The following is a 23,937-nucleotide window of genomic DNA, read 5'->3' as shown; positions in this document are numbered from 1 at the left end:
GGACAGGGCGGAGGCTGGAAACCCTGTCTTAATCGCCAACGCCGAAAAGTTTAAAAAAGAGAGAGAGAGAGAAAGAGAGAAAGCCACTGGCAGGGAGCCAGGGGCCGCCGGGCGGCGGGGGCGTGTTCGGCTGGCTAGCGGGGTGAGGACCCGGCGCCGCCATTGCCTCGATCCCTCCCGCTGCCGAGGCCCTTGCCCGCCCAGTCGCCCCTGGAGCCATTTCGCACATCCGGAGCCTCGGCCTCTTGGAGGAGAACCCGGTCCGGGGTCGGGAAGCCCGCAGGGGCAGCCGGCTGTCCGGTGCCCCTGTCCTTCCCGGTCGCCCCGAAGCGGAGCAGGAGATGCCCCTGGGCCTTAGAGGCTGTGGAGCCTGTGTCGTCGGGTGTGGGGAGTTCCCGGAGCATCTGAAAGCCTGGAGCAGATCTGGAAATTGGGGGAGGGGTGGGGTGGGGATGTTAGGCTCCCACCCCTGCTTCTGGGATGAGAAGTTGGGAAAATGAAAGGTCAACCAGTCCCCAGCTTGTCCGCGGGCTTGGGCTTTTTGTGGGGACCCGCCCCCCCGGGGGCGGGGGGGGGGGAAGTCCAGTAGGGCTCCGCCTCTTGCAAGCCACTTCCCTTTTAATTTCCTCCCCCATCCCACTTTGGTCCCTGAGGTTTTACCTTAAAACCCTGGGAAAGGTAGGTGTAGGCACTGTTTCCAAAGGGCTCTTGCTCTATCTAGATAATGTGATTTATTGCTTTATGTGGCAACTATGGTGGCGGGCCCAGTTCTAGTACCAGGAGTCAGCGCTTTTTTTGCAGAGATCTGGGAGGAGCGACCCCCCTACCCCCTGCCTATTCTGGGCTCCTCCAGTGTAGGGAGGTGTGGGGGGAGTCGGGAAATTGGGAAAGACTTCAACTGGGCCAAGAGATTCCTGGGTGTAGGAGAAACTGGGTTCCAGTCTCCTTGTGGCCTGAGTCGCAAAGGTGTTAAACGCTTTCCCCCTGTACTCGAGTACAAGGGCCAAGGAAGCTTTCCGAAGTTCTTGGGGATTTCAAATGGTACAATTAAACCAATAATTGGCTCCTCTCCGCAACTCCAGGACTGAGTTTGACCGTGGCCCATTTTTACTAGCTGTGTGACCTTGGGGGCAAGTTATTTATGGCCTCTGAGCCTCAGTAAGTTTCTTCATTTGTAAGACTGGGAATAATTATCCACCTTTAGGATCAAAGAAGACTGCCTGGCACATAGTAGGCCCCGAGGATTAGGGATTGCTTTGAATGACTGGTCTTGTTCCTATAGGCTGCTACTCTTTTCCCTGCTGCCCCTGCGCTCCCCAGAGACCTGCTCAAGCCAGTGTCCAGGGACCAAGGATGCAGGTTTAAATTCCCCTCCCAAGGATATTCCTCTGGCCTGCCCCCGTGGGTTCCTCTTTTGCTGCCGTTCTTTGCCCCTAAGGGGGATCATTATATGGTTAGGAATTGATTCCAGAACCCGGTATCTAGGTGCTCTTTGGCAAGCCTTCCCGTCCTTCTCTTTCACAGGAGAGAGAACAGCCAGCCAGTGGCTGGAGGGGAGAGACCTGGTTGGAAGAGGTGAGGGGGTGGCCTGCTGCAGAGGCCAGAGGTGCTGTGGTTTGTTTGATAGGGATTAAGTCCGGATGTTACGAGGTCTCAGTGTGGTTTTCAATAAAGTCTGCCAGGGATTGCTTCTTTTTTTCTTTTTTTTTTTATATCGATATGTATTTTAAAAAATTACCAGCATGAGAAGAAAACCAGACCTGTATGGATCCAGGCCGGTAGTAAGCTACTGTGATCAGGTTTCCTACTCGACTCCCAGAGGGGAAGTCAGCGTTTGATTGAAGCTACACTTGGTTCTTGACTCTCAGGGGATGCTTGCTCTGAAACAGGAGCCCTCCCTTTCTCTCCTCCTCCCCCCCCCCTCCTCCCTCTTTTTCCCTTCTTCCCCTAAAAGCCTTTGTGCTGAAAGAGCTTCAGTAGGCACGAATCCCTGGTCCCTCTCTAAAGAATGCCTTCCAGCCTTTGCTGACATTGTTTTGTGAACAGTGGGTTTTACCAGGCCAGCAGTTTCCCCCCGCATCTCAGCTCACTATTTTAGAGGTAGAGTGTGGCCAGGGTGCGCGTCACAGCCATGATTTCCACACTGGGTAGCCAGGGCCATGCCTGTAATCTGAAGACACCTTAACCTTTGCCCTGGATGCCCCCCAGAAGGGGTGAAGGTGGGGAGAGCAGGGACAGGGGGTTGCTGTTGAGAGTGTTTGTTTTCTCCCGCAGCAGGGGCAGAGGGGCGAGTCAGAGTGTAGGGACGGTCCAGCTTTGGGTCTGATTTAAAACTTGGTCTAATTGGAGAAGCTCTTAGGCACTTAACAGTTCTGTACAAATGCAAACTTGAAATAGCTCTAGGCCTACGTCATTTAGGACAGAATAAATGAAGTACAGAAATGTCCAAACTATGTAAATCCTGGAGTTGTCTGCCCTCCCATAAACACATGACAAGTGCCAAGGCATTTCCAGTCAAAACACCCGTGGAACCAGCAGCCTCCATCCTTTGTATTTATTATTTTATTAACAGCATTTTACACAGCATTTAACAAGCACGGCCTGCCTGCTTTGCACCAAGGCTGAGAGCAGACCAAAGGGTGGAAAGCGGATGGGGGGGGGGGAGGAGTGGTCTCTAAGAGAGACGTCCAGCTGGAGAAATCTCTTCAGATGGGTAAGGGAAAGTGGCTTTGGGGGGTTGTTTCCACTGGCCTGAAAGAGAAGACAACGAAAGTAATGCTGTGCAGGGGAAACCCCCCCCCCTCCCCTCCTCAGGAGGAAAGTTGCGCAGATGTGGCTATGTCTGGTCTCTGCTTGGATTCCAGAAGGTGAAACAGTATCATTTCATGATACTCTGCCCATCAGTTACTGGTGATTTTCAAAGAATAAGTATTTGTCTGGTATCGTTAGTCTATATCCTGGTGGAAAGTTTATAACGAAAAGTAATGCCTTTCTTAAGTCATAAAATGAGCCTTGTATGATTATTTAATTAAAATCTATTTAAGGACCGATTAGGCGTGTAATTTGCGCTAATAATGACGATTATGGAAATGTTCGACTTAACCAAAAATCATAAAGGAGACATTTTGATCAGTGGGGCAGCCAGTAAGTATTCAGGGAGTTGGACAATTTTCGAAGCACAGGAGGCAGTGGGGCCGCGCGGGCCGCGGGAAGTGCAGAGGCCCGGAGAGCTCGAAGGCCTCCCTGCCCCGACCCCAAGCCCGGCCGGGGCAGGCCAGCCCACGCTTTGCTGAGCACAGAAACCGACCCTGGGAGCCTGAACAACCTTTATTCCCAGCTGAGGAAGTGGGGGAGGGGCGCCTCCCCAAGCCACCGGGAGGGAGGAGAAAACTCTGGGAGAGGGCTGATAAACCACACAGAAATCCCTGCGAAATGGCTGTGCTCTTTTGCTTTCACAATCAGCGGCGACAAACGCACGCTGCCTTGGCCAGCCTTGGCTGGAGCCTGGCGGGGTGGGGGAAGAGGGGGGTCCCCTTGTTCCGGAGAAACCTGCCAGCTGCTGGGCTTGGTGCGAAGGCAGCGGAGGCAGACACAATGCTGCTGTTGTTGGTTTGATCTCTAACTGTGGATTGTTAGTCTGGCTTTAACTATGTGGTAAGGGGGGAATGTGAAGGCTGTTTACAGCGAGTGCAAATAATGTGACAGCTGTTGGTGCACGAGCAGCGCTGCGCCTCCTCGGCACTTACACAAAGCGTGCACTATGCAGGCCCGCGGAGAGCTGCAGAGGTGGCCGCCGCTCTCCGGCCGGAGCGTCCTCGGGTGCGAGCAAGACTCAGCAGCACCGTGCGCTGCCCCCCCCTCCCCCCCACGGGTCCCCGACACACACCTTTGGGGCTCCCGGAATTGGGATGGAGGTGCGGGATGTGTGTGTGTTGTGATTTAGGGAGCTTGTCACGCAGAGAAGGCCCACAGGGTCCTGAGTGTCACCCAGTCGGGAGGGGTTTGGCCAGGATCTGTGGACCTGGGTCCTCCTCAGGTGCTTTTGCAGGCAGGGTTTTCAAGATTTGGGAAAGGAACTTTGAAACCTTAAGCAAGCTTGTTGGAAACAATGTATTCACAACTGAAGGCTTTCTGGAAGTTGCAGAGGCTCTGATGGTCCTTGTTCCTGCTCTGAAATGGCTCCGGTACTCAGACAAGTTGGAGAGACAGGCATGTAGGTTCAGGACCCAAAAGGGGGGGTGTATTGGGGGGCAGGGGTACGGTTTGGCTTTTGATCGCCCACACCCCTTAGCCTTCCCATTTCCTTTTTGTTTTTTAATTTTTTTTAATGTTTATTTTTGAGAGAGAGAGAAACAGAGTGCAGGTGGGATAGGGGGAGAGAGAGAGGGAGACCCAGAATCTGAAACAGGCTCCAGGCTCCAAGCCGTCAGCACAGAGCTGGGCGCGGGGCTCGAACCCACGGACCCGTGAGATCATGACCTCAGCCGAAGTCGGTCCCTTAACCTACTGAGCTACCCAGACATCCTAGCCTTCCCATTTTCAAGAGCACGTTCGCCTTCAGCTGCAGGACGCAACCGTGCAGGTCCTGAGGTGTGCCCACAGCGCCGCCCACTCTGTGACTTAATCAACTAGATGTCTACCAGCCACAGGCCTTCTCTGAGTTCCTGGTCGCTGGCCAGACACTTCGGGGAGGTGGGGAGGCGCCGGGGTGGACGGGAGAGCAGTTGGTGGCGGCAGTCATCGCCTTGGCCACTCCTGGAGATGCATGGCTGGCCCAAGCAGGCGGGTTCAGGATGGCCAGAAAGGTGGGCCTGCCTCTGGGCAGTCCTGGGGCAAACTGGGTGTCAGAATCGCTCCCCTCCCCATCCCAAGGTTGGAGCCTTCACAGCCCTGGCCTCTAGGGTTTGGAGGATCATCCAGAGCTGATTTAATTCCATATCTTGTCCTTCTCTGTGACTTTGGTCCCTGAGAGTACAGCCTCCAGGATATCTGCAAATTGAGTTCATTGCCCCCAGCCCCCCAGGGCTACCCTCTCCGAGTTTCAACGTGGACTTCTCTATCCAGTTGGGTTCCCCAGTGGGGAGCTGGGAGATGCTTCTGGAGTGATACATGAACTTCGGTGCCAGTTCTATAAATTGGTCTCTTTTTATGACGTGTGCCATTTTCTGTAGGAATGTTGCTTGCAAAACGAGTTTCGCCTTGGAGGAAAGGCGGAAAGATAAACAAGCCTGTAACGCCAAAACACTGGCAGTCTTTCCCTCCTTCCAGCTCTCTTAAAGCAGCCGGGCTGTATTTCCAGGATTAGACTCGTGCTTGTGAAGAGGGACTCTGGTTGGCTTTTTTTTTTTCCCCCAAGCAAATGCAAATTAGAGAAAAATAATTTTCTTTCAACGATATGCAATGTATTAGTCACTTGTTATCGTGCTCGGAGGCAGGCCTCATTTGCGCGTCTGCCAGCTCGCTCACATCTGCTCGGTGCTGTTCGGGGCATTTTAACCTTGGCGGTGTCGTGTCTAGTCCCACGGATCAAGGAGGAGTAATTAAGCTCTGAACAGCTACAAAAATTCATGGGCCCCCATCTCCACCGTAGTTGTTCCACAGCTTTGTTTGGGGTGTTCCGAGTTCCAGGATCGAGTAGCAGGCATGGGGTTTCTTTTGTTCCTTGTAAAGAAAGTGGGCACCCCTCTCCTCCTCTGACCCTCGTCCCCGGCCCTCCCAGAACTCCCAGGCAGCGCACAATCAGCAAGGAACCCGGGTGCAGATCACAGGACCCTATGTATTATGCATCTTTTATGCGTAAAAAGTTCCTTTGTGCTTCCTGTGTACTCGTGATAGCTGTTGTTAATAGCCTTATGGTATAGCTTTTTCCTTGGGGTGGGGTGGGGAGCATTAAGTGTGTTTCATTCCTACAAAACCCTGGTAGGGATTGCAGTGCAGTGACACCCCCTCTGGAGTTGTGACATGGCTCGTTTATTCTGGATTTGCCCCCAGGTTGTGCACACTCCCAAGGGGGTGTGGGGTTGGGGGGAGGGGGAAGTAAGGGTGATTAATCGCATCCAACCTAGCTTTCCTGTCCCGGGCGCAGTCCTGTCCAGGGACACCAGCTTCCAAATGGGCCCTCTCTTGCCCACGTGGTGGTGTGTGGCATCACCCTGAAAGAAAGTGAAAGGGACGAGGGGGCAGCGGTGTCAGGGGAGAAGGGGAGTGTCCCACGTTGGTCCAACTGCAGAGCCCGCCCCCCCCCGCCCCGCCCCAGGGCTGTGCCAGGTGGGGGTGGGGGGGTGCATGGTGGGGGACCCACCCCCGGTTTGGCAGCGCCTCTCCCCGTGGATCCTTTGCAGGGGCCTCCCCCTACCCGAACCCCTTCCCACTTCACAGTTGGCCACATTTGGCTTGCATGGGGTCGGGGGGGGGCGGGGGGAGCATGTCCACGGAGGATAACACGCCAGTCTGCTCCGGAAGGAGCCCAGGACGACGGCCAGGAGAGGGTGTGCGGTGCGCGTTCCCCGGCCGGGCTCGGAGCATCTCCTGGGTTCTGCGTGCGCCCACCCAAAGTTCTTTTTTGTCAGAGGTTCAGCGGCGGGGGCCTCGGGAGGGGGAAACCCCAGAGGAGCGCGCGGGGCCGCGGGGCCCGAGGGGTTAACCGGGGTCGGGGGGACTGGGGATTGCGGAGGTCGGGCCGCCTCCCGGAGAGAGCCGGAGTTCCTGGAAGGCGGGGCGGGGGCGCGTCGCGAGGGTGTGGGTGTGTGTGCCGTGGCGCGGCCCCGCGCGGGGACCTCGGCGGAGGAGCGGCGAGGAGGGGCGGGCGAGCCCGGAGCAGCACGGGTGTGTGTGGTGGGAGAGAAAATCCCTTTGTTGCCGACCGATCGCGCTCGGGGCTGAGGCAGGGGAGGGGGCGCCCTTCCCCCGCTCGCCCTAGCCGCCACAGCCGAGGGCCAAGTTCACCCCCCGACAGACCCGAGTGGCTCTCTGCTCTGACCCAGGCGCCCCGGGAGGAGGCAGGGAAGGTTCTGGTTGCTCGAAAGGTCAGGGCCGCGCGAGTTTCCCATCCTCGTCGCTCCCTCTCCCCTCCTGCTCCGCAGCTCAGTCTGTTACTAATGCAAAACTTGGGGCGTGGGTGGGGACGCCCCCGGAGGCAATGGCCGTGGCTTGAAGTGTGCCAAGAGACGGCGCCTGGGCAAGCTGGATCGCTCCTCCCCACCCCCCACCCCTCCAACACCCTCGGAGGGCGGGAGGACAGAGCCAGTCACCAACCTCAGCCACATCTCTGGAAGCCCTGTCCCGACGCGGGGCGGGGGGCGGAGGGGGGGGAAGGGGGCTGTCTTGGGGTCCCCCTCTCCCCGCTGCTACCCGCCCCGGGAATGGGGCCCAGGAGGACCCGCCCCCAACAGTGCACATCCGGGAGAGCTTTTCCCTCACATCTTCTACCCCCACACAGCCCCCCTCCCCCCATCCTAAAATAGGAACTTCTTCACCCCTCCCTTCCTTGACACCGGGAGAGAAGTGCCGCTGGGCGTGACTCAGTCTGCTCTTGGAGCGGCCCCAGGAAGGGCTCCCGCGGGGTTCGCTTTGGGCTTTGATGAAATCCACACAACTCTGCTGAAGGTCACCCCTCCCTGGCCTGGCCCCCTCTGTGTCCTTGCCTCAGCCTTCCCACTGCCACAGAGAAACTCCACAGCCATTCTGGGCTTGTTCCACAGTGTGCCTCGTGGAGTCAGATGCTGTTTAATGGGGTTAAACGCCGCCTATACTCGCTATTGCCAGGCAAGACTCAAGTCCACAGTGCAGTTTAATCCTCTGGAAAACACGGTGCCAGATATTTACAGATGAGGGGACCAAGGTTGAAGAGGTTCGGCCACCTGCCCAGGGACACCCTGTGGATGAGGGTGGGAGCTGGGAGGCTGTGGTCACCGCGTTCTTGCATGTTTTGCCCAGAGAACCAGCTATGACGTGAGGGAGGCCCTTTGCCCCCAACAGGTCTCCAGCCCACGCTGCACACCGGCTGGTCTCCCTGCTGCCAGCTCAGCCTCCTGAGCCAGAAGCCCCCACAAACCTGCCCAGGCCTTCTTGGCCACTGGCCGGAAAACTGCCTGGTGGAGGAGAGGGGTGCCAGGTGAGAGAGACCCTAGGAAGGGGCACCATTCATGCTTGCGTGCCACGTGAGAGTTGGGGTAGTTTGCTGGGGATGCTTTCCATTTTGTCGGTGAACTTGACACGTGTGACGTGCAGACTTGAACCGATCAGCACTTCAAGGGTGGAGGCAGTAAAAGTGGCCTGGTGCCAGGAGGAGCCCGGTGGAGAAAAAAGAGGGGTGCCAGGAGCGATCTGGTGCTGCCTTCCCTCCCCTGGCTCCTCCCAGCCTCTCAGGGTCACCGTTCCTTCTCTTTTCAACCTGCTGTTTGCTGTCTGCCAGGGTAAATCGCCTTTAAAGAAAGACCAGCAGCTCTCACGGCACGAATGGGTCAAATGGCGGAGGCGGTGGGTGCCTCTCGGGGGCCTGTGCGCCCCTCCTGTCTGGTCTGAGGCTTGGCAGTGTCCCTTGTCAGGGCCGCCAGCTCTTAATCTTGGTCCCTGTGACCTCTTTCTTCCAGTGGGGCCCTTTCCCCAGTGTCCAAGCCAAGCCTCGTACTCGTACCATCACCCTTGGCTTCCAGAGCATATAACCACCCTGGTCTGTCCTGGGGTGGGGGAGGGGGAGGCACAAGGTCTCTTGTGCCTCCAGTCACTTCCAGTCCAAGAGCTGGAGGCTACTTCGCAGGGGGTGTGTGTGTGTGTGTGTGTGCGCGCGCGCGCGCGCCCACGCGTTTTGCAAGCCAGGTCTCTCCCCGGAATTGGGTGTGCCGGTGGGCACCCACTCCAATCCAATTCCTGGGTCTTTTCTTTAGAAACCAGACACTGCTCGGTCTCCCCGTCGGACCTTTTCTCTCGGCCCACCTTCCCCTTCCCTCTCCACCCCTGTCCTGCGTCCTCGGCCCCCTTCTCTCCACTCCTGGGAAAAAGGGTTAAACCCCACAGCCAAGGTGTAACTTAGCAGCTCACAGGGAAACAGGTTGGTGCCTGTAAAGTGCTCTTGTGGACTGACTTCACGCATCCTGGCGCTTCTGGCCTGCGGAAGAAGGGGGGTGGGGAGCACACGGGGAAATAGAGCCTCTCTCGCGGCAGCAAAGTGCCTGCTCCTGTTTGTCATCTAAAGCACATTATTTGTCCTCTCCACCGTGGCCCAAGGGTCAGTGAAGTCAGTTTTGAAGCACTTTCTCTCAGAGTTAAAAAAAAAAAAAAAAAAAAAGACCCCAACTATTTCAACAGCCCCTTCTAGAAGTGGAGCATGGGATGAGCATCGCTGCATCTCCGCCTCTCAGTCTCTTTGTGTTTCTTCCCCCAACGTCCCCTTGGTTCTACATCCCCAGAGAGGTGGGGGAGGGGGGGTCCCCAGCCTTCAGTCGCCGCAGGGTGGGCGCAACGTGGCCTCTGCCTACAATGTTCCTGCTGGGGATTTGGGCTGTCACCTTGGAGAAGGGCCTCCTGCCAGGCAGGGCCCTTGTTCCCTGGCCCTTCCCACTTGGCTCGGTGTTTGGCCAGGAACCCGAAGAGTTAAAAGTCTTTAGCTTGTTGCAATGAAATTATGGCTGGCAGTGGCGCCGCTGTTTGTTCAACAGACCTCCACTTTTAAACAGTTCACAAAAAGTTCATGGGGCAGCTAAAGATTGTGTGTGTGTGTGTGTGTGTGTGTGTGTGTGTGTGTGTAGTCAGCAGGATCCAACAATGTACCTCCCCCTGCCTTGTATCTTCAATGTTCAGCCTCATCCCTCTGCCCCCCACCCCCAGCACTCCATCTGACCCTGTGCACGCGAAGCCACTTCGTTCTGACGCCCGGTGTCATTTAAGTGTGCGGCGTTAATGTTGAAAGCCCCACAGGACGAGCCCTGGAGAGGGGCGAACAGCTCTGAAAGCACCCAATGGCCCCAGGTGTCTCTAAATCTCATTCACCTTTCCGATCAGCGCAGGCCTCCCCTTCTCAAGAAAACCCCTTTCAGGGGAAAGGGGCCACTGGCCCTGGGGCGGGGGGTGGGGGGAGACAAAGTAGGATGATCTGAGACGGCCGGGCCACCCAGAATGTCTTCCTTTTGTTAGAAGGGGCGGCAGGGGTTAGGGAGGGGACAGTCCCTTGAATGTGCCTTGTGGTCATCCCTGCACTAGGGGCGGACGACCCCCAACATGATCTGTATGTCTGTAAGAAGGGAGACAAGCCCACAAACCCCGACAGAACCTTCTTTAGGACCCCAGTTTGTCTTTTTGGGGCACCGCAGCTAGCCCATTGGAAACGCCTCTGTCTCGAGAAAGAGACACTTCCTAGGCAAGTCGTGCGCTCGGAATCCCACCAGGCCTGCTACAACTGCAGATTTCTGCCTCCTCCTCCCCTCCTCCTCCTCCTCTTCCTCCTCCTCCTCTTCCTCCTCCTCCTCTTCCTCCTCCTCCTCCAGCCTCATTGTTGAGCTCCAACTCTGAGCCTTGGTGTCTGTGTGTGTGGCTCTTGATTAACAGACGGTGTTCCATGTATAGGGGGCCGACGGGGATACTGGTGGACAAAAGGCCTAGTTAGGACAAAGAAATGCTGAGGGCTAGCCTAGCCCTGGCTCTTGGAGTCTGGTCTCCAGGTGCCTCCCCCACCTCTACCCTCAGTTACTCTCCGAAAGAGTCCCTGGACCCGGTGCCTCCAGCCCAGCCGACCTGGCAGTCTGCTCCTTGTGCTCAAGTGTAAAAGCGAGCATTTGCATATTTTTCCCTGCTAACAAAGGAAATGTGTCGAGTTAGGGAACATTTGGGCTTTCGGAAACTGTGTGGGTGGGTGTGTGAGGGAGGAGAAAGAAAAGTTCCCCCGACGATCTGCACACCAGTGTTTCCACACTCAGATTTGGGTCCCACGTAAGGATGCCATGGCCAGGCCCGGACAAGGGGGATGACGATGTGTTTGTGAGTGGGGTTGGGGCGGGGGGGGGGAGATTGCCGAGGGCCATCGGTCCCAGGCATTAAAGGCTCCCCTACTTATTAACCCAGCATTTAACAGCAGGATATGGGCTGAAGCGCAGTCAAAAGAAACGGCTCAACCTCCAAAGAGCAATTAAAATCCTGCACGAGGATAAATCACGCGCCGTGATAATCCTGTTAATAAAATGCAGCTTGTCCTGACCCTTCACTCATGCAGCAAACTAGAATGTGATGTGGGTGGGGGTGGTGGGCAGAGAAGGTAAGGCAGGGCGGGGAGAGGTGCTCTCCCCTCCGCTGCCTGGGCAGCCTCCCCCTCCCCGTGGGTGGAAAATGGGTGCCTTTTGCCCGCTCCCAGCGTGCCAGTGGCTCGCAGCCCGGCAGCCTGGGCTGCTAAGACTTCTGCACTCGCTAATGATTTCTTGTCCCCAGTGAGCAGGCGTCATTGAATTACTCAACCGCCTCCCTCTGCAGCTCCCAGGCCAAACCACCCAGGCAAAACCACCCGGGTTCGGCGCTTAATCTAATCTAGGGCCGGGTGGGATGGTTCACCAGCCCACCGACTCTTTAACCCTCCATCCAGATACTGCACTGCCAAGTGTGTTCCCGAAGGCTGGGAAAGGAGAAGGGAGGCCAGCGGGCAGGCCGAGGCGGCCAGGGGTGGTGGTGATGTGTGCGGCACCTGGACCCCTCCCCGCCCGCCAGGGAGTTGCGTGCCGTCAGCCCCGGGACCCTCTGGGTCAGGTGTGCCCCATCCGTCCTGGACGTCCGTAGGACATCGAGTACGACGTGCCCTCTCCCGAGTCTGCGCTCTGCATGAATTGCTTGGAAAGGCAGCCTCTCCGGTTCCCTCTTTGGCTCTTCTTTAGTCAACCTCCTGGAATTTTTTTTTTTTTTTTTTAACAGACTAGACGCTTGAAGAAAAGCTGCCATCCAAGAAGACGACATGCTTTCAGCAACCCCCCTGTATGGGAACGTTCACAGCTGGATGAACAGCGAGAGGGTCCGCATGTGTGGGATCAACGAAGACAGGTGAGTGGGCCTGTCTGGCTGGGGCCCCGGGGAGAGAGGGTGGGTGCCTCCCCCTCCCCCTCCCCCTCCCCCTCCCCCCTCCCCCCAAGCTCCTGAGCAGGGCCCATGCGGAAGCCCCCCTCACCTTCTCAAAGCCAGAGTGGGTGCAAAAGGGGTGGGGGGAGAAAGATCTCCCGCCTAGCCGGCGGCCCTTGATTTACAGTTTTAACAGGCAACCCGGCTCAGCGAAGCATTGCCGCCCTTTAAAAGATTAGCCCCTAAAGCGGCCTTTCAGTGCACTTTCGTCCTTAATTTATTATTTCATATTTATGAAGGAGAATTAATCCCAGTCTATATGCTGCTTTAACTCTAAATGTCAGGAGTGTGGGCCCAGGTGGATCGGCATTCGATGTGCTTTTAAAACAAATAGTTTGCTCAGTAATAAATGGGGAGATAGCCACCCCTCACTTCATTTAAGCCCAGGGTCTCTCGGTGTCCTCTGCTGGGTGTTCAGTGAGGCCCTCGGCTCCTGGTCTCAATCCCCCCCGACAGCTCTCTTACGCTTCCTAATCCGTAATTTTGGAGCGTGGGGTAGGGGCGGCCAAGCGGTAGATGATCGAAGCTGCTGTTCGGGGTATCCGCTGCTGCTTGTCAGCGATTTCATCCTGGGGAGTTGCAAGTTGGCACTGAGCGCTTTCTTTATCGATGCCGTCTGATAACAAGTCCCAGGGCAGCCGCAGCAGCCTGGCACAGGTGTGCGGCTTTCTCGGGAGCCTAGAGCAGCTGGCATTTGTATGATATTCGTGTGTCCCCCCCCCCCGTCATTTTGATAAAGGCAGTCAAATATGGCTTCATTATCACCATGGAAACCGGTGTTGTAGAACAGGGTCCCTAAACTTTGTTTGGGGAAAACTTTTCGAAAGCCTGCCTTCGTGAGGAACGCAGAAGTGATGAATACGGCCAGCCGGGAGACTCCGGCCTTGTTGTGTCTTTCCACTTTGGCGTTTGGCCATTGGACTCCCTAACGTCTGCCCTCAGGTAGAACCTGGAAGGGTCGGCTCGCACAGCAGAGCTCAGAATGGCCTACTTGGCCTACTTGGCCTCTTGGGAGAAGACGTCGCGCAGGATCTTAATTTCTGCGTCCTCCACCTTGGGGACGTGTTTGTGACTTCACGTCCCCGTTGCACCCTGCCTTTCCTTTGTTTTCTCCCAGCCCAGTTGAATCACCATTTGGGGACAACTTTCAGTGCGGGCCGTTGGTGAGGAATGGTTTTGTGAGGGCGGTTTGAAAAATGGAGCTTACTAGAAGCCGGTCTCTCCTGGGGCCCTCTACGTACGGAAAGATGCGTTAAGCAAGGAACGCTTTCACGAAGTTGGTGTGTCCTTTTAAATAGGAAAATTCCTGTAAATGATGGTGACGCTTCAAAGGCCAGACTGGAACTAAGGGAAGAGAATCCCTTGAACCACAACGTGGTAAGAGATTAATGGCTTCTGTTGACGGGCTATCTGAATATCAGTGATCTGTAATCAATCGTGCATTAATTTGCATGCCATTAAAGGGCCTTTTGGGGGGGGGCGGGGTGGGGCTGTTTCAGGGCAGGGCTGAGTAGAACGTGCCCTCCTCAGGCCCTCACCCAAGCTCTTCTCCGCTCGCCTTCTTGGCCCTTGCACTCCTTTTGCCACGCTGGCCACTTATGTCCGAGCCGTGTAGTGACTGGTGGGATGCGTGCCTCCCTTTCTTCGATAAGCTGCGTGCCACATCAGTGCTCCCTGGAGCTGGATAAATTTCCAGCCTCCAAGGAGACCCTTAGGGTTTGCTTTTCCAGTAAAATATGAAACACAGAACCGTCTTCAGACAGCAGGGAGAGGAAGTCAAAAGACACAACCACAGTTTGACCCATGGCCTCTTTATTGATTTAGAAATGAGACCGCCAAAGTCCTCCTTCCCTGCTGTCCCACTGAAGATTGTTTTCTTGTTATGTTAAATCATAATGCTTCCCTGCGTCCAGCCAAAAAAAAAAAAAAAAAAACAAAACCCAACCCGGTAAGCACCGCCCCCGCCCCCAACCTAACAGGCCTGGGAGGCTCAGGTCTGTACCCCATGGGGGGCGGCGCTAAGAGGACTGGAGCTGGTGTCCTCTCTGTAGCAGCAGAGAATTTTTGCTGAGAAGGCGAATTTTCCAGAGTTAATAGATGACTGAATTTAATGTATGGGCCCCAAGTCTAAAGGGATCAACCTTTTACAGGCTTTCAGGATACTAGTTGAACCGAGGTGAGAAGGCGGGCGGGCGGGCGGGCGGCAAAGGCCTTTGGAGAAGTGGGCAGGGGGTCGCAGACCCCGTGGGACCTGTCTTTTTAACCCTTTCTGCTCAGACGGCAAGGCTGATGATGGCACATTGAGCTAGATGGCAGTTTCTCTTCGGGATGGGCCCTGCCGCTTTGAATGCTCGTCTCGAGTCACACCCGTGTTGTTCTTCCGTAAAGGTGGATGCCACTACTGGTCATAGGATCGATGGCCTGGCAGCACTGAGCATGGACCGCACTGGCCTGATCCGGGAAGGGCTTCGCGTCCCCGGCAACATCGTCTACTCTAGCTTGTGCGGACTGGGCTCCGAGAAAGGTCGGGAGGCTGCCGCGAGCACGCTGGGTGGTCTCGGGTTCTCTTCTGAGAGAAATCCAGAAATGCAGTTCAAACCGAACACCCCCGAGACCGTGGAGGCTTCCGCCGTCTCGGGAAAGCCCCCAAACGGCTTCAGTGCTATATATAAGACACCACCCGGAATACAAAAAAGTGCTGTGCCCACAGCCGAGACACTGGGCTTGGACAGGCCTGCCAGCGACAAACAGAGCCCTCTCAACATCAATGGTGCTAGTTACCTGCGGCTGCCCTGGGTCAATCCCTACATGGAGGGGGCCACTCCAGCCATCTACCCGTTCCTTGACTCGCCAAATAAGTATTCGCTGAACATGTACAAGGCCTTGCTACCTCAGCAGTCCTACAGCTTGGCCCAGCCGCTGTATTCTCCGGTCTGCACCAACGGGGAGCGCTTTCTCTACCTGCCGCCGCCTCACTACGTCAGTCCCCACATCCCGTCGTCCCTGGCTTCGCCCATGAGGCTCTCGACGCCTTCGGCCTCCCCGGCCATCCCACCTCTGGTCCACTGCGCAGACAAAAGCCTGCCCTGGAAGATGGGCGTCAGTCCCGGGAACCCCGTCGATTCCCACGCCTACCCCCACATCCAGAACAGTAAACAGCCTAGGGTGCCCTCCGCCAAGGCGGTCACCAGTGGCCTGCCCGGGGACACAGCCCTCCTGTTGCCCCCCTCGCCCCGGCCTTCACCCCGCGTCCACCTGCCCCCCCAGCCCACTGCAGACTCCTACTCCGAATTTCACAAGCACTACGCCAGGATCTCCACGTCACCGTCCGTCACCCTGTCAAAGCCATACATGACGGTCAGCAGCGAGTTCCCCTCGGCCAGGCTCTCCAACGGCAAGTATCCTAAGACTCCGGAAGGGGCCGACAGTGCCCAGCCGGTTCCCGGGCACCCCCGGAAAACAGCAGGTCAAGACAGAAAAGACGGGGGCTCACCGCCTCTGTTGGAGAAGCAGACGGTTACCAAAGACGTCACCGATAAGCCCCTCGACTTGTCTGCTAAAGTGGTAGATGTCGATGCTTCCAAAGCTGACCACATGAAAAAGATGGCTCCCACGGTCCTCGTGCACAGCAGAGCTGGAAGCGGCTTAGTGCTGTCCGGAAGCGAGATTCCGAAAGAAACATTATCTCCTCCCGGAAGCGGCTGTGCTATCTATAGATCTGAAATCATTAGCACGGCTCCCTCGTCCTGGGTGGTGCCCGGGCCGAGCCCTAACGAAGAGAACAATGGCAAAAACGTGCCGCCGAAAAACAAGGCCTTGGACTGGGCCATACCACAGCAGCGGAGTTCATCGTGTCCCCGCATGGGCGGCACCGACGCCGTGGTCGCCAACGTCGCAGGGTCGGTATCGAGCGCGGGCCGCCCAGCCTCCGCGTCGCCAGCGCCAAATGCCACCGCAGACGGCTGCAAGACCGGCAGGAGCTCCATGGACACCACGCCGTCCGTCATTCAGCACGTGGGCCAGCCCCCGAGCACGCCGGCCAAGCACGGCGGCAGCACCGGCAGCAAGGGTGCCAAAGCCAGCAACCCGGAGCCGAGCTTCAAAGCGAACGAGAATGGCCTCCCGCCGAGCTCGATATTTCTGTCTCCAAGTGAGGCTTTCAGGTCCCCACCGATCCCCTACCCCAGGAGTTACCTCCCTTACCCAGCGCCCGAGGGCATTGCTATCAGTCCCCTCTCCTTACACGGCAAGGGACCCGTCTACCCCCACCCGGTTTTGTTGCCCAACGGCAGTCTCTTTCCTGGGCACCTGGCCCCAAAGCCCGGACTGCCCTACGGGCTGCCCACAGGCCGGCCGGAGTTTGTCACCTACCAGGACGCACTGGGGTTGGGCATGGTGCATCCCATGTTGATACCTCACACGCCCATCGAGATCACGAAAGACGAGAAGCCAGAGAGGAGGTCCCGCTCCCACGAGAGAGCCCGCTATGAGGACCCGACGCTCCGGAACCGGTTTTCTGAGATGCTGGAAGCCAGCGGCACGAAGTTACACCCGGACGTCCCCGCCGCCGCCGACAAGAACCTAAAGCCGAGCCCCGGCTGGAGTCAAGGGAAGACGGTCGTCAAGAGCGACAAGCTTGTCTACGTAGACCTTCTCCGCGAAGAGCCAGAGGCCAAAACTGACGCCAACGGGTCCAAACCGGGCTTCGCGGCGGAGAGCGTGGGCCAGAGCGCCGAGCCCGCCAAGCCCCCGGCTGACCCGGCCCTGCAGCCACACCGCGACTTCATCGCCCTGAGAGAGGAGTTGGGGCGCATCAGTGATTTCCACGAAGCTTACGCGTTCAAACAGGCCCCGGGCCAGTCAGTCTTCAGCTTGAGCAAGGAGAACGTTCCAGCGGGGACCAACAAGGAGAACCTGGGGATGCCGGTGGCGACTCCCTTCCTGGAGCCGACTCTGGGGAGCGATGGCCCTGCTGTGACTTTCGGTAAAACCCAAGAGGATCCCAAACCATTTTGCGTGGGCAGTGCCCCACCGAGTGTGGACGTCACCCCCACCTATACCAAAGATGGAGCCGATGAGGCGGAATCGAACGATGGCAAAGTTCTGAAACCGAAGCCGTCTAAGCTGGCAAAGAGAATCGCCAACTCCGCCGGTTACGTGGGTGACCGATTCAAGTGTGTCACTACCGAACTGTATGCAGATTCCAGCCAGCTCAGCCGGGAGCAGCGGGCCCTGCAGGTGAGCACCCCCCCACCCGAATCTCAGGAACTCTACCAGTTGTCAGTTCTTTTTTTTTTTTTAATGTGGAAAGAGGATTGGGGGAGCGTGGTAGGGCAGGACGCCAGGCAGATTTGGTTAATGGAGCTTATGGTAAATGTAAATGTATGAAATGTGTCCAGTAAGGGGACGTGAGCGGTAGCTCTTAGGAGGTTTCGCGTGTCTGGATACTTGAAGTTATTCTGTAGATGATATTAAGGGAACGCCACTCGGCTGCTGCTAACAGAAATGTTAATTGTTGCAAAGGATATGGAAAGACTGCATGATGTTTGCCTATCAGTTGCTTTGATTTCTCTGCCATTACTGTACGTTAACAAATAGTACCTGTAGCCGCTGAGAATGCCTTATGTGAGACTTGGTGGAGGTGTAGAACAGCCGCATGTCTGTGGGATTCGTGCGATTTCTCTCACAAAAAAAAAAAAAAAAAAAGCTCGCTTAAAGGGATAGAGTATGTGTTTAACTTGCTAGCGAATGATAGATGTTGTATAGGCATTTCCTTAAGATATTTTACTTTTCATTAAAAGATAAATACAGCCAAATTGTTTTTGCAATGTTAAGAAAAAAATTGGTTTATGCTTATAAAAATGGATGAAGTTATCTAAATGATCCATTGAGTGCCCATTTTAATTACATAGATGGAAGGATTACAAGAGGACAGTATTTTATGTCTCCCCGCTGCTTACTGTGAGGTCAGTTCTTCAAATTTTTATTACTAGAATCTTACATAAACCTTTTGAGTTAAATTTCATTTCCAAATATACAAAGGGAAGTTTGTGGGCCATGGTCGTCTTTATTCATTGTGCATTTTGTTTTCTTTTCTGTTGTGTTTTTTTTGTTTTCTTTGCGTTGTGTTTTTGTTTTGTTTTATTTACCTTCGAAAGAGAATGTCTCTATGCAGTGGTGTATGTATGGATGTACATGCACGGCACATATGTATCTATACACATATGGCTTTACGAGTAAAGAATGTGCGATTACTTACGTATAGATACTCATAAATTTTTACCTATTACATTTTAAAATATCTCCGCTGTATCATAAATTGTGGTTGGCTTTGGGCAAACTTTTCTTTGAACATACTTTCCTTTAAGGTAAGGCACACGAAATAGCTTTTATGGTAAGGTGTTGTGTTTTTTTTTTTTTCCATCTCCGTTCTCTTTCTAGCGTGCAATGATGCGCTTCTCAGAGCTGGAGATGAAAGAGAGAGAAGGTGGCCACCCAACAGCCAAAGACTCCGAGGTGTGCAAATTCAGCCCCGCTGACTGGGAGAGGTTGAAAGGAAATCCGGACAAAAAGCCAAAGTCGGTCGCCCTGGAAGAGGCCATTGCCGACCAGAATGACAATGAGAGATGTAAGTAAACCCGGGCAGCCTACGTGTGGTGCCGCGTCAGTGGGAACAGCGGGCCACCGCTCCCAGGGCTGACAGAGGGGACAGGAAGCAATTCACTGCTAGGGCCCGACGTCCAGCGCGTTGCTCAGAGAAATGGGCCGCCCTTCCCGTCCGAGGGAGCCAAGGGCCAATTGTCCTTTTGACCGTGGTGGCATCCAGGAATGAGGCACCTACCGACGATTATTTCCTGGGACACCTCTCCTTTTCCAGAGAAACACCGGTCCTGTAGTCAATAACAGCCTGGGACGATATAAGCGGCAGAATGACAGCGGGAGATGTAAATGTGGCACGTATGTTACGTTCTGTTTTGTAGCAGGTACAGATAGGGTTTCTTTTCTCTTCCTGTTCTTTCTTTCTTTCTGGTAGCAGTGGAATGATCCTTCCAGCCAGAGGCACCCCCCCCCCCCACACACACACACCCAGTGACAGTCTCTTATTCCCCCTCCAAAAGCAGTGGTTTTGGTAAAATGAGATGGGGCGGGGGGGGGGGGGGGGAAGGCAAAAAAAAGGTGAGATGACTGTTTTCTGCGGCAGGTTCGTCTGCCGTCGTTAGATGTCGACGGCACGATCCGAGGGCGTGGTGTAAATGAGCGCGTTCTTCCCACCACACCGAGGTTGTGTTCTGTTTTGGAGGCAAAATGGAGAGAGAGCTAGTGCTTTTGTGAATGAGGGCTGCTGGCTGAACGTCAAGTAGACGATGGGTGCAGAACCCTCGTGACGCGGGACAGTCCGGGATGGCGGGTGCATCGTGTGAGCTCTGTGCTGTTGGACGTCACGGGCGGGGCGTTCCCGCACACACGTGGTTCATGGGCGTCTGGTGGAGTTGGGGAGGCTTTGCGGTCCAGGAGAGCTTGCTTCTCGCCGCCTGGGGCACAGCCCCCTCCTCCGTCCACCCGCCAGTCCGCCTTGGGGTCAGACAGTGGCCTGTGGCCAGGTTTCTGGATAGGCCCACCCACCAGGACCGGTTTGTTTCACGTGAGTCTCAAAGAAGGGAGTTTCGGTGGCTAATCAGTGGCGGGTCCTCTGATGTACCTGGAGTGAAGATTTCCTTACTCCCCCCGCTCATGGCGTTGATAGGCAGACCTGGAGAGTCTGGGCCGCCCCTGAGTAAAGCAGCAGAGAACGCCTTCCCCTTTGCGCGCGCTCGCCCTGGGTATCTGGGTAACTTGCCTTTTTTTCTGACGTGCCTCATAAGGCCAGCTCTTGGGGAAATCTCTCAGGGAGACCTTGTAGAAGTGGACAAGGCCAAGTTAATGGGTAGGTGCTTCTCTGAGGAGAGGGAACTACCCACGCCCGACACTCCCTCTTTGCTCTGGGTGCACTCAGAGGTAGGCCGGAGGAGGGGAGTGGGAAATTAGCCAGCCCGGAGTCTTCTTGACCTTTGTCTGGTTTTTCAGTCAGATGGCCAGACCCGGCTTCACATCGCAGCGGCCTCACCCCGGCCGTCTTCCCGGGGAAGTTTATGTCCCTCCTCGTCTTTCCTGCGGAACCTAGAGACGAGCATCAGACTAGGCCAATGGGGAGCAGAGCCCAGACGCCTCCGAAAGGCCTCCCTTCTGCCCTCCCCTGAGTCCGTCCAGGCTCCGACCAGTGGGTACTGTTCCTGGAGCACCCAGGACATGGCCCAGCAAGGCCTAAATCGTCCCCAAGGGCAGGAAAGGGATAGAGGAGTGGGGGGGGGGGAAGGGGGGCTCACTTGTAAAGACTGCGGCGACCAAGGAGGTGGGTCCCCGTCCCCAATCTTCTGGGGGACCTGTGGTTTGTGTTGGTCAAGAGGAATAACTTGGAAGAGCCGTTGGTTGTCTTTGCTGCCATCTCCTCATCCAGGGGACGGCAGGTGTCTTCATGTCCCGTGTGGGCTCAGGCCCTGCTTCACAGTTGGTTCTCACCTCGCGGGTGTCCGTGTGGCCGAAGGTGGAGCTGTGAGCACGTGAGACGTGGGGCAGGGATCTGGGGTAGGCAGGGGTGATGAAGAAGGTACGGGATGCCTCCCAGATGCCGTCCCTCTTCCAAAGCGGCCCCCCACTCCTGCAGACCCCAGGAGCTTCTAACCTGGTGGGTGCTTCCTGTGTGGCCTCTGCCGCCCAGGTGTTCGGTATGCACTTGTTGGGAGGGGCTGGCCTGAGAAGAGTGAATTAAGTTGAAAAAGGCCGGGATTTTCATTTATGCTTTATGATAGTAGGCGTGGCTGAATTAAGTTTTTATTTGAGAAGGTCAACAGAGGACCTAGGCGGGTTCTCAAGCTCGGAACTTTGCTGAGGGTTCCCATCAGTGGCATTTCGAAGCGGGGGGGGGGGGGGCCGGGGAGGACAAGGAGACCTTGGTCCCTTCCCTCGTGAACTGGGAGTGGCCGTCTCCCTTGCCAGCCACTTGGCTGGGGCAGACCCAGGACCTGCTCAGTGGCCGTGCCTGAGCAGGAACTGGAGGAAGCCTCAGTCAAAGGGCTTCACGAAACTTCTCTTTGGCCGAGCTGCCTGCATGTTTAAGAACTACGCTCAGTTTGAAACCGCGATTCCCCATGCTTCTTTGTGGAGGGCGTAAGTTTCCACAAGGTTAGCCTTTGCTTGAGGTGTCACAGTTATCTGCAGAGCAGGGAATTTCCATCATGGGGAACCCTCCCACCTTGTTTAGGGCTGACTGGTCATGGCTCAACGGTGGCGAGGGTGCTTTGTTGCCACGGTGACTTGTAAATGTTGCCATGGCGATGCTTCTTTGAGGTGGTGCTATGGCACAACCATGATAAATTATGGGATGTATGGTCCGTGAGTCACGTGACCACACTGCAGGGACCAAGTGTTAAACCGCGAACAACAGAGCCACATTCGCATCCGCTTGGATCAAATGACCAAGAGCACATAGCTTCCCACGTTTAGAAGGGACCGGGTGGTGGACTGGGTAGTCAGGACCCCTGTGTATCTGGCTCTCCATCTCCTTTGCTTTCAAGGGTAATCCCAGCAGCTGTGGCTAGAATAGTCTCATCGAGGAGCTCCCGGCAGATCAGGTGTGTGACATGGCACATGTCCCCCATAGCTGGTGGCCACGTGTATCTAGGGCAGTCATGGCGGGCGCTCTTTAGGATTATTAATTACTGACCTGGGTAAGGTCATGGCGCATGAGGTCTTGGGCACGGTAGGGGGGCAGTTTCCCTCGGCTGAATTGGGATCTTTGCCCTGAGAGGCTCGGGAGTTGTGGGAAGGATGGATGGATCTAGTTTGGGGAAAGATCCTTTCGGCAAATGGGGACGAAAGCAGCTCAGCTACGTTGCGTGGGTGGGTGATTTCAGTGAACCATGGCTCCCCATCCTGGCGGGTGAAGGGGAAGGCTGTTGTGCACCTGTAGGGCTGCTGTCGTTCGGCGAGGAAGGGGAGACGAGGTCTCCGGTCGGTCACGGCCTGCTGACACGGTGAAAGGCCAGGTAGGGGAGAATAGAACCGAGCTGCACTGTGGGAAGTTGGCAGCGAGGGCCAACGCGCCCGCAAATCCCTCTCCCCGAGCAAGACGCGCCTCTTTCGCCGGATAGGGCCCGTAACAGATACAGGTGATTTCGAGACCTGCAGTTAAGATGTCAAATGTAGAAGCGGCATCTGAAGCACTCGGGGGCGAAGAGAGGCTTAAACCGATCGGGGCACATCGCAGGTCGCCGGCTAAGCTTTTCTGCCTGATTGTGACCCTAGAAGGCAGCCGTCATCTCCCGATTACCCCTGCTTTCAGCCGACTTCGTTTGAACCATCTTTCCTACCTAAGGGTGGGGGAGGCGGATACACTGAATTGACTTTAAAATTGCACACGGTGGTTCTTGAGCTAGCCCTTATATCTGTACACTGATCCCCAGCGCCTCCCACGGGGCTTTCGGGGAAGGCTGGTTGGACCAGGAACGTCAAATGGTGTTAACCAGGAGGGCTCACATGTTAACATCTCATGCATACAGGGCTAACACTCAAGCCTAGCCTGACAGTCTTGGCATCCCGTCCGTTAAAGTGATTTCTCCGGCCTTTCCGTTAGCTGGGCTCGTGCTGTTCATGGAGCCCCCCCCCCCCCCCCCCCCCCCGGGAGGCAGCTCACCGGCGGGAGGAGAGCTCGAAGCAATATTCCCACTTTACAACCGAAGGGGGGACCGCGTTGTAAAGGAGCGCTGTCACCGCCAGAGCGGTTAAGAGGGTCACAGCGCGGCAGGCGTGCGAGTCACAGCCTGTCCCCTTTGCTCGCCTGGGCCGAACCCAGTCCGCCGGTCATCCGGGCTGCATCGCCCGGAAGCATGGGTCAGAGGCTTGCGCGGGCTTCCTGCTGCCGCCACTGAGCTTTGTGTTGGGACACTGCCGTGACAGAAGACCCACGTGGGCAGGTCCTTCCACCATTGACAGCTCAGGCTAGCCGAGGCCAGGGTGAAATTCCCCCCCCCCCCACACCCCCCACAACGGAGTGCCACTGAATGCTGCCGATGCCCCCAAGGAAAGTCTGATCAGGGGACCATCTGGGCTGGTCAGGAGCAGAATTGATATTTGAAGTGGCCTAGGCGGGGGAAGGAGGAGGAATGGGGTCAGCATATGATGAGTGTGTTTATGACTTCCTGTGGAAATGGACTTGAGCAGTTCTGCTCAGTGTTACCATCGAAATACTGAACTCCCGCTCCTTAACGTCACAGTGATGGTTACAAAACTATTCAGGTATTAGAAGAAATGGGACCAAAGCCGTCGATGAGCCATTTCTTAGGCTGGAACAAAAGCAGCGCGTGACGTTGGGCCGAGCCGATTTAAGGGAAGGCCCCCAAGGCTGTGCTAGGTTGGCACCAAAGGGGGCGGGTCCTTGTGTTTGGAATGTCCCTAGATGTTTGCGTGTGAAGGAAGGCATGGAAGGAGTGCCAGGTTGGGTCCCCGTGGGTGTGCATGGTGTCACCCAGGTGTTGGAGTAAAACACTACCCTTTTTTCACTCTGCAGATGTCAGAAAGACCGAGGGAAGTGTGGTAATCAGGTTGAGTTCTTTGAAATTGCCTTTGACCCTTCTGGGGCACGTGGGTGGCTCAATCAGTTACGCGTCTTGACTTCGGTTCAGGTCATGATCCCACAGTTCGAGTGTTTGAGCCCCGCATCAGCCTCCTCGCTGACTGTGCAGAGGCTGCTTGGGATTCTCTCTTCCCCTCTCTCTGCACCCCCCCCCCCCCCCCCCCCCCCCCCCCCCCCCC

General features: G+C 56.1%; 1 protein-coding gene across 5 annotated transcripts in view; it reads left to right on the top strand.

Moving 5' to 3' along the window:
• Positions 1-23,937, top strand: part of BCOR (BCL6 corepressor) — a 44,141-nt gene that overhangs the window by 7,801 nt on the left and 12,403 nt on the right. For 3 of the 5 annotated variants that reach the window (XM_049643703.1, XM_049643700.1, XM_049643701.1), the window contains exons 2-6: positions 11,890-12,015; positions 13,389-13,467; positions 14,479-17,328; positions 18,003-18,056; positions 18,532-18,718. In XM_049643703.1, the coding sequence (XP_049499660.1) occupies positions 11,930-12,015; positions 13,389-13,467; positions 14,479-17,328; positions 18,003-18,056; positions 18,532-18,718 (3,256 nt within the window). In that variant the 5' untranslated portion in view covers positions 11,890-11,929. The remainder of the gene's footprint in view (positions 1-11,889; positions 12,016-13,388; positions 13,468-14,478; positions 17,329-18,002; positions 18,057-18,531; positions 18,719-23,937) is intronic. The other 2 variants (XM_049643704.1, XM_049643702.1) reach the window with 1 other exon arrangement.

The sequence above is a fragment of the Panthera uncia genome, chromosome X (genome assembly GCF_023721935.1).
Source record: "Panthera uncia isolate 11264 chromosome X, Puncia_PCG_1.0, whole genome shotgun sequence".
NCBI lineage: Eukaryota > Metazoa > Chordata > Mammalia > Carnivora > Felidae > Panthera > Panthera uncia.
Note: the sequence above shows the minus strand (reverse complement) of the source record. Positions and strands in the feature narration are given on the sequence as shown.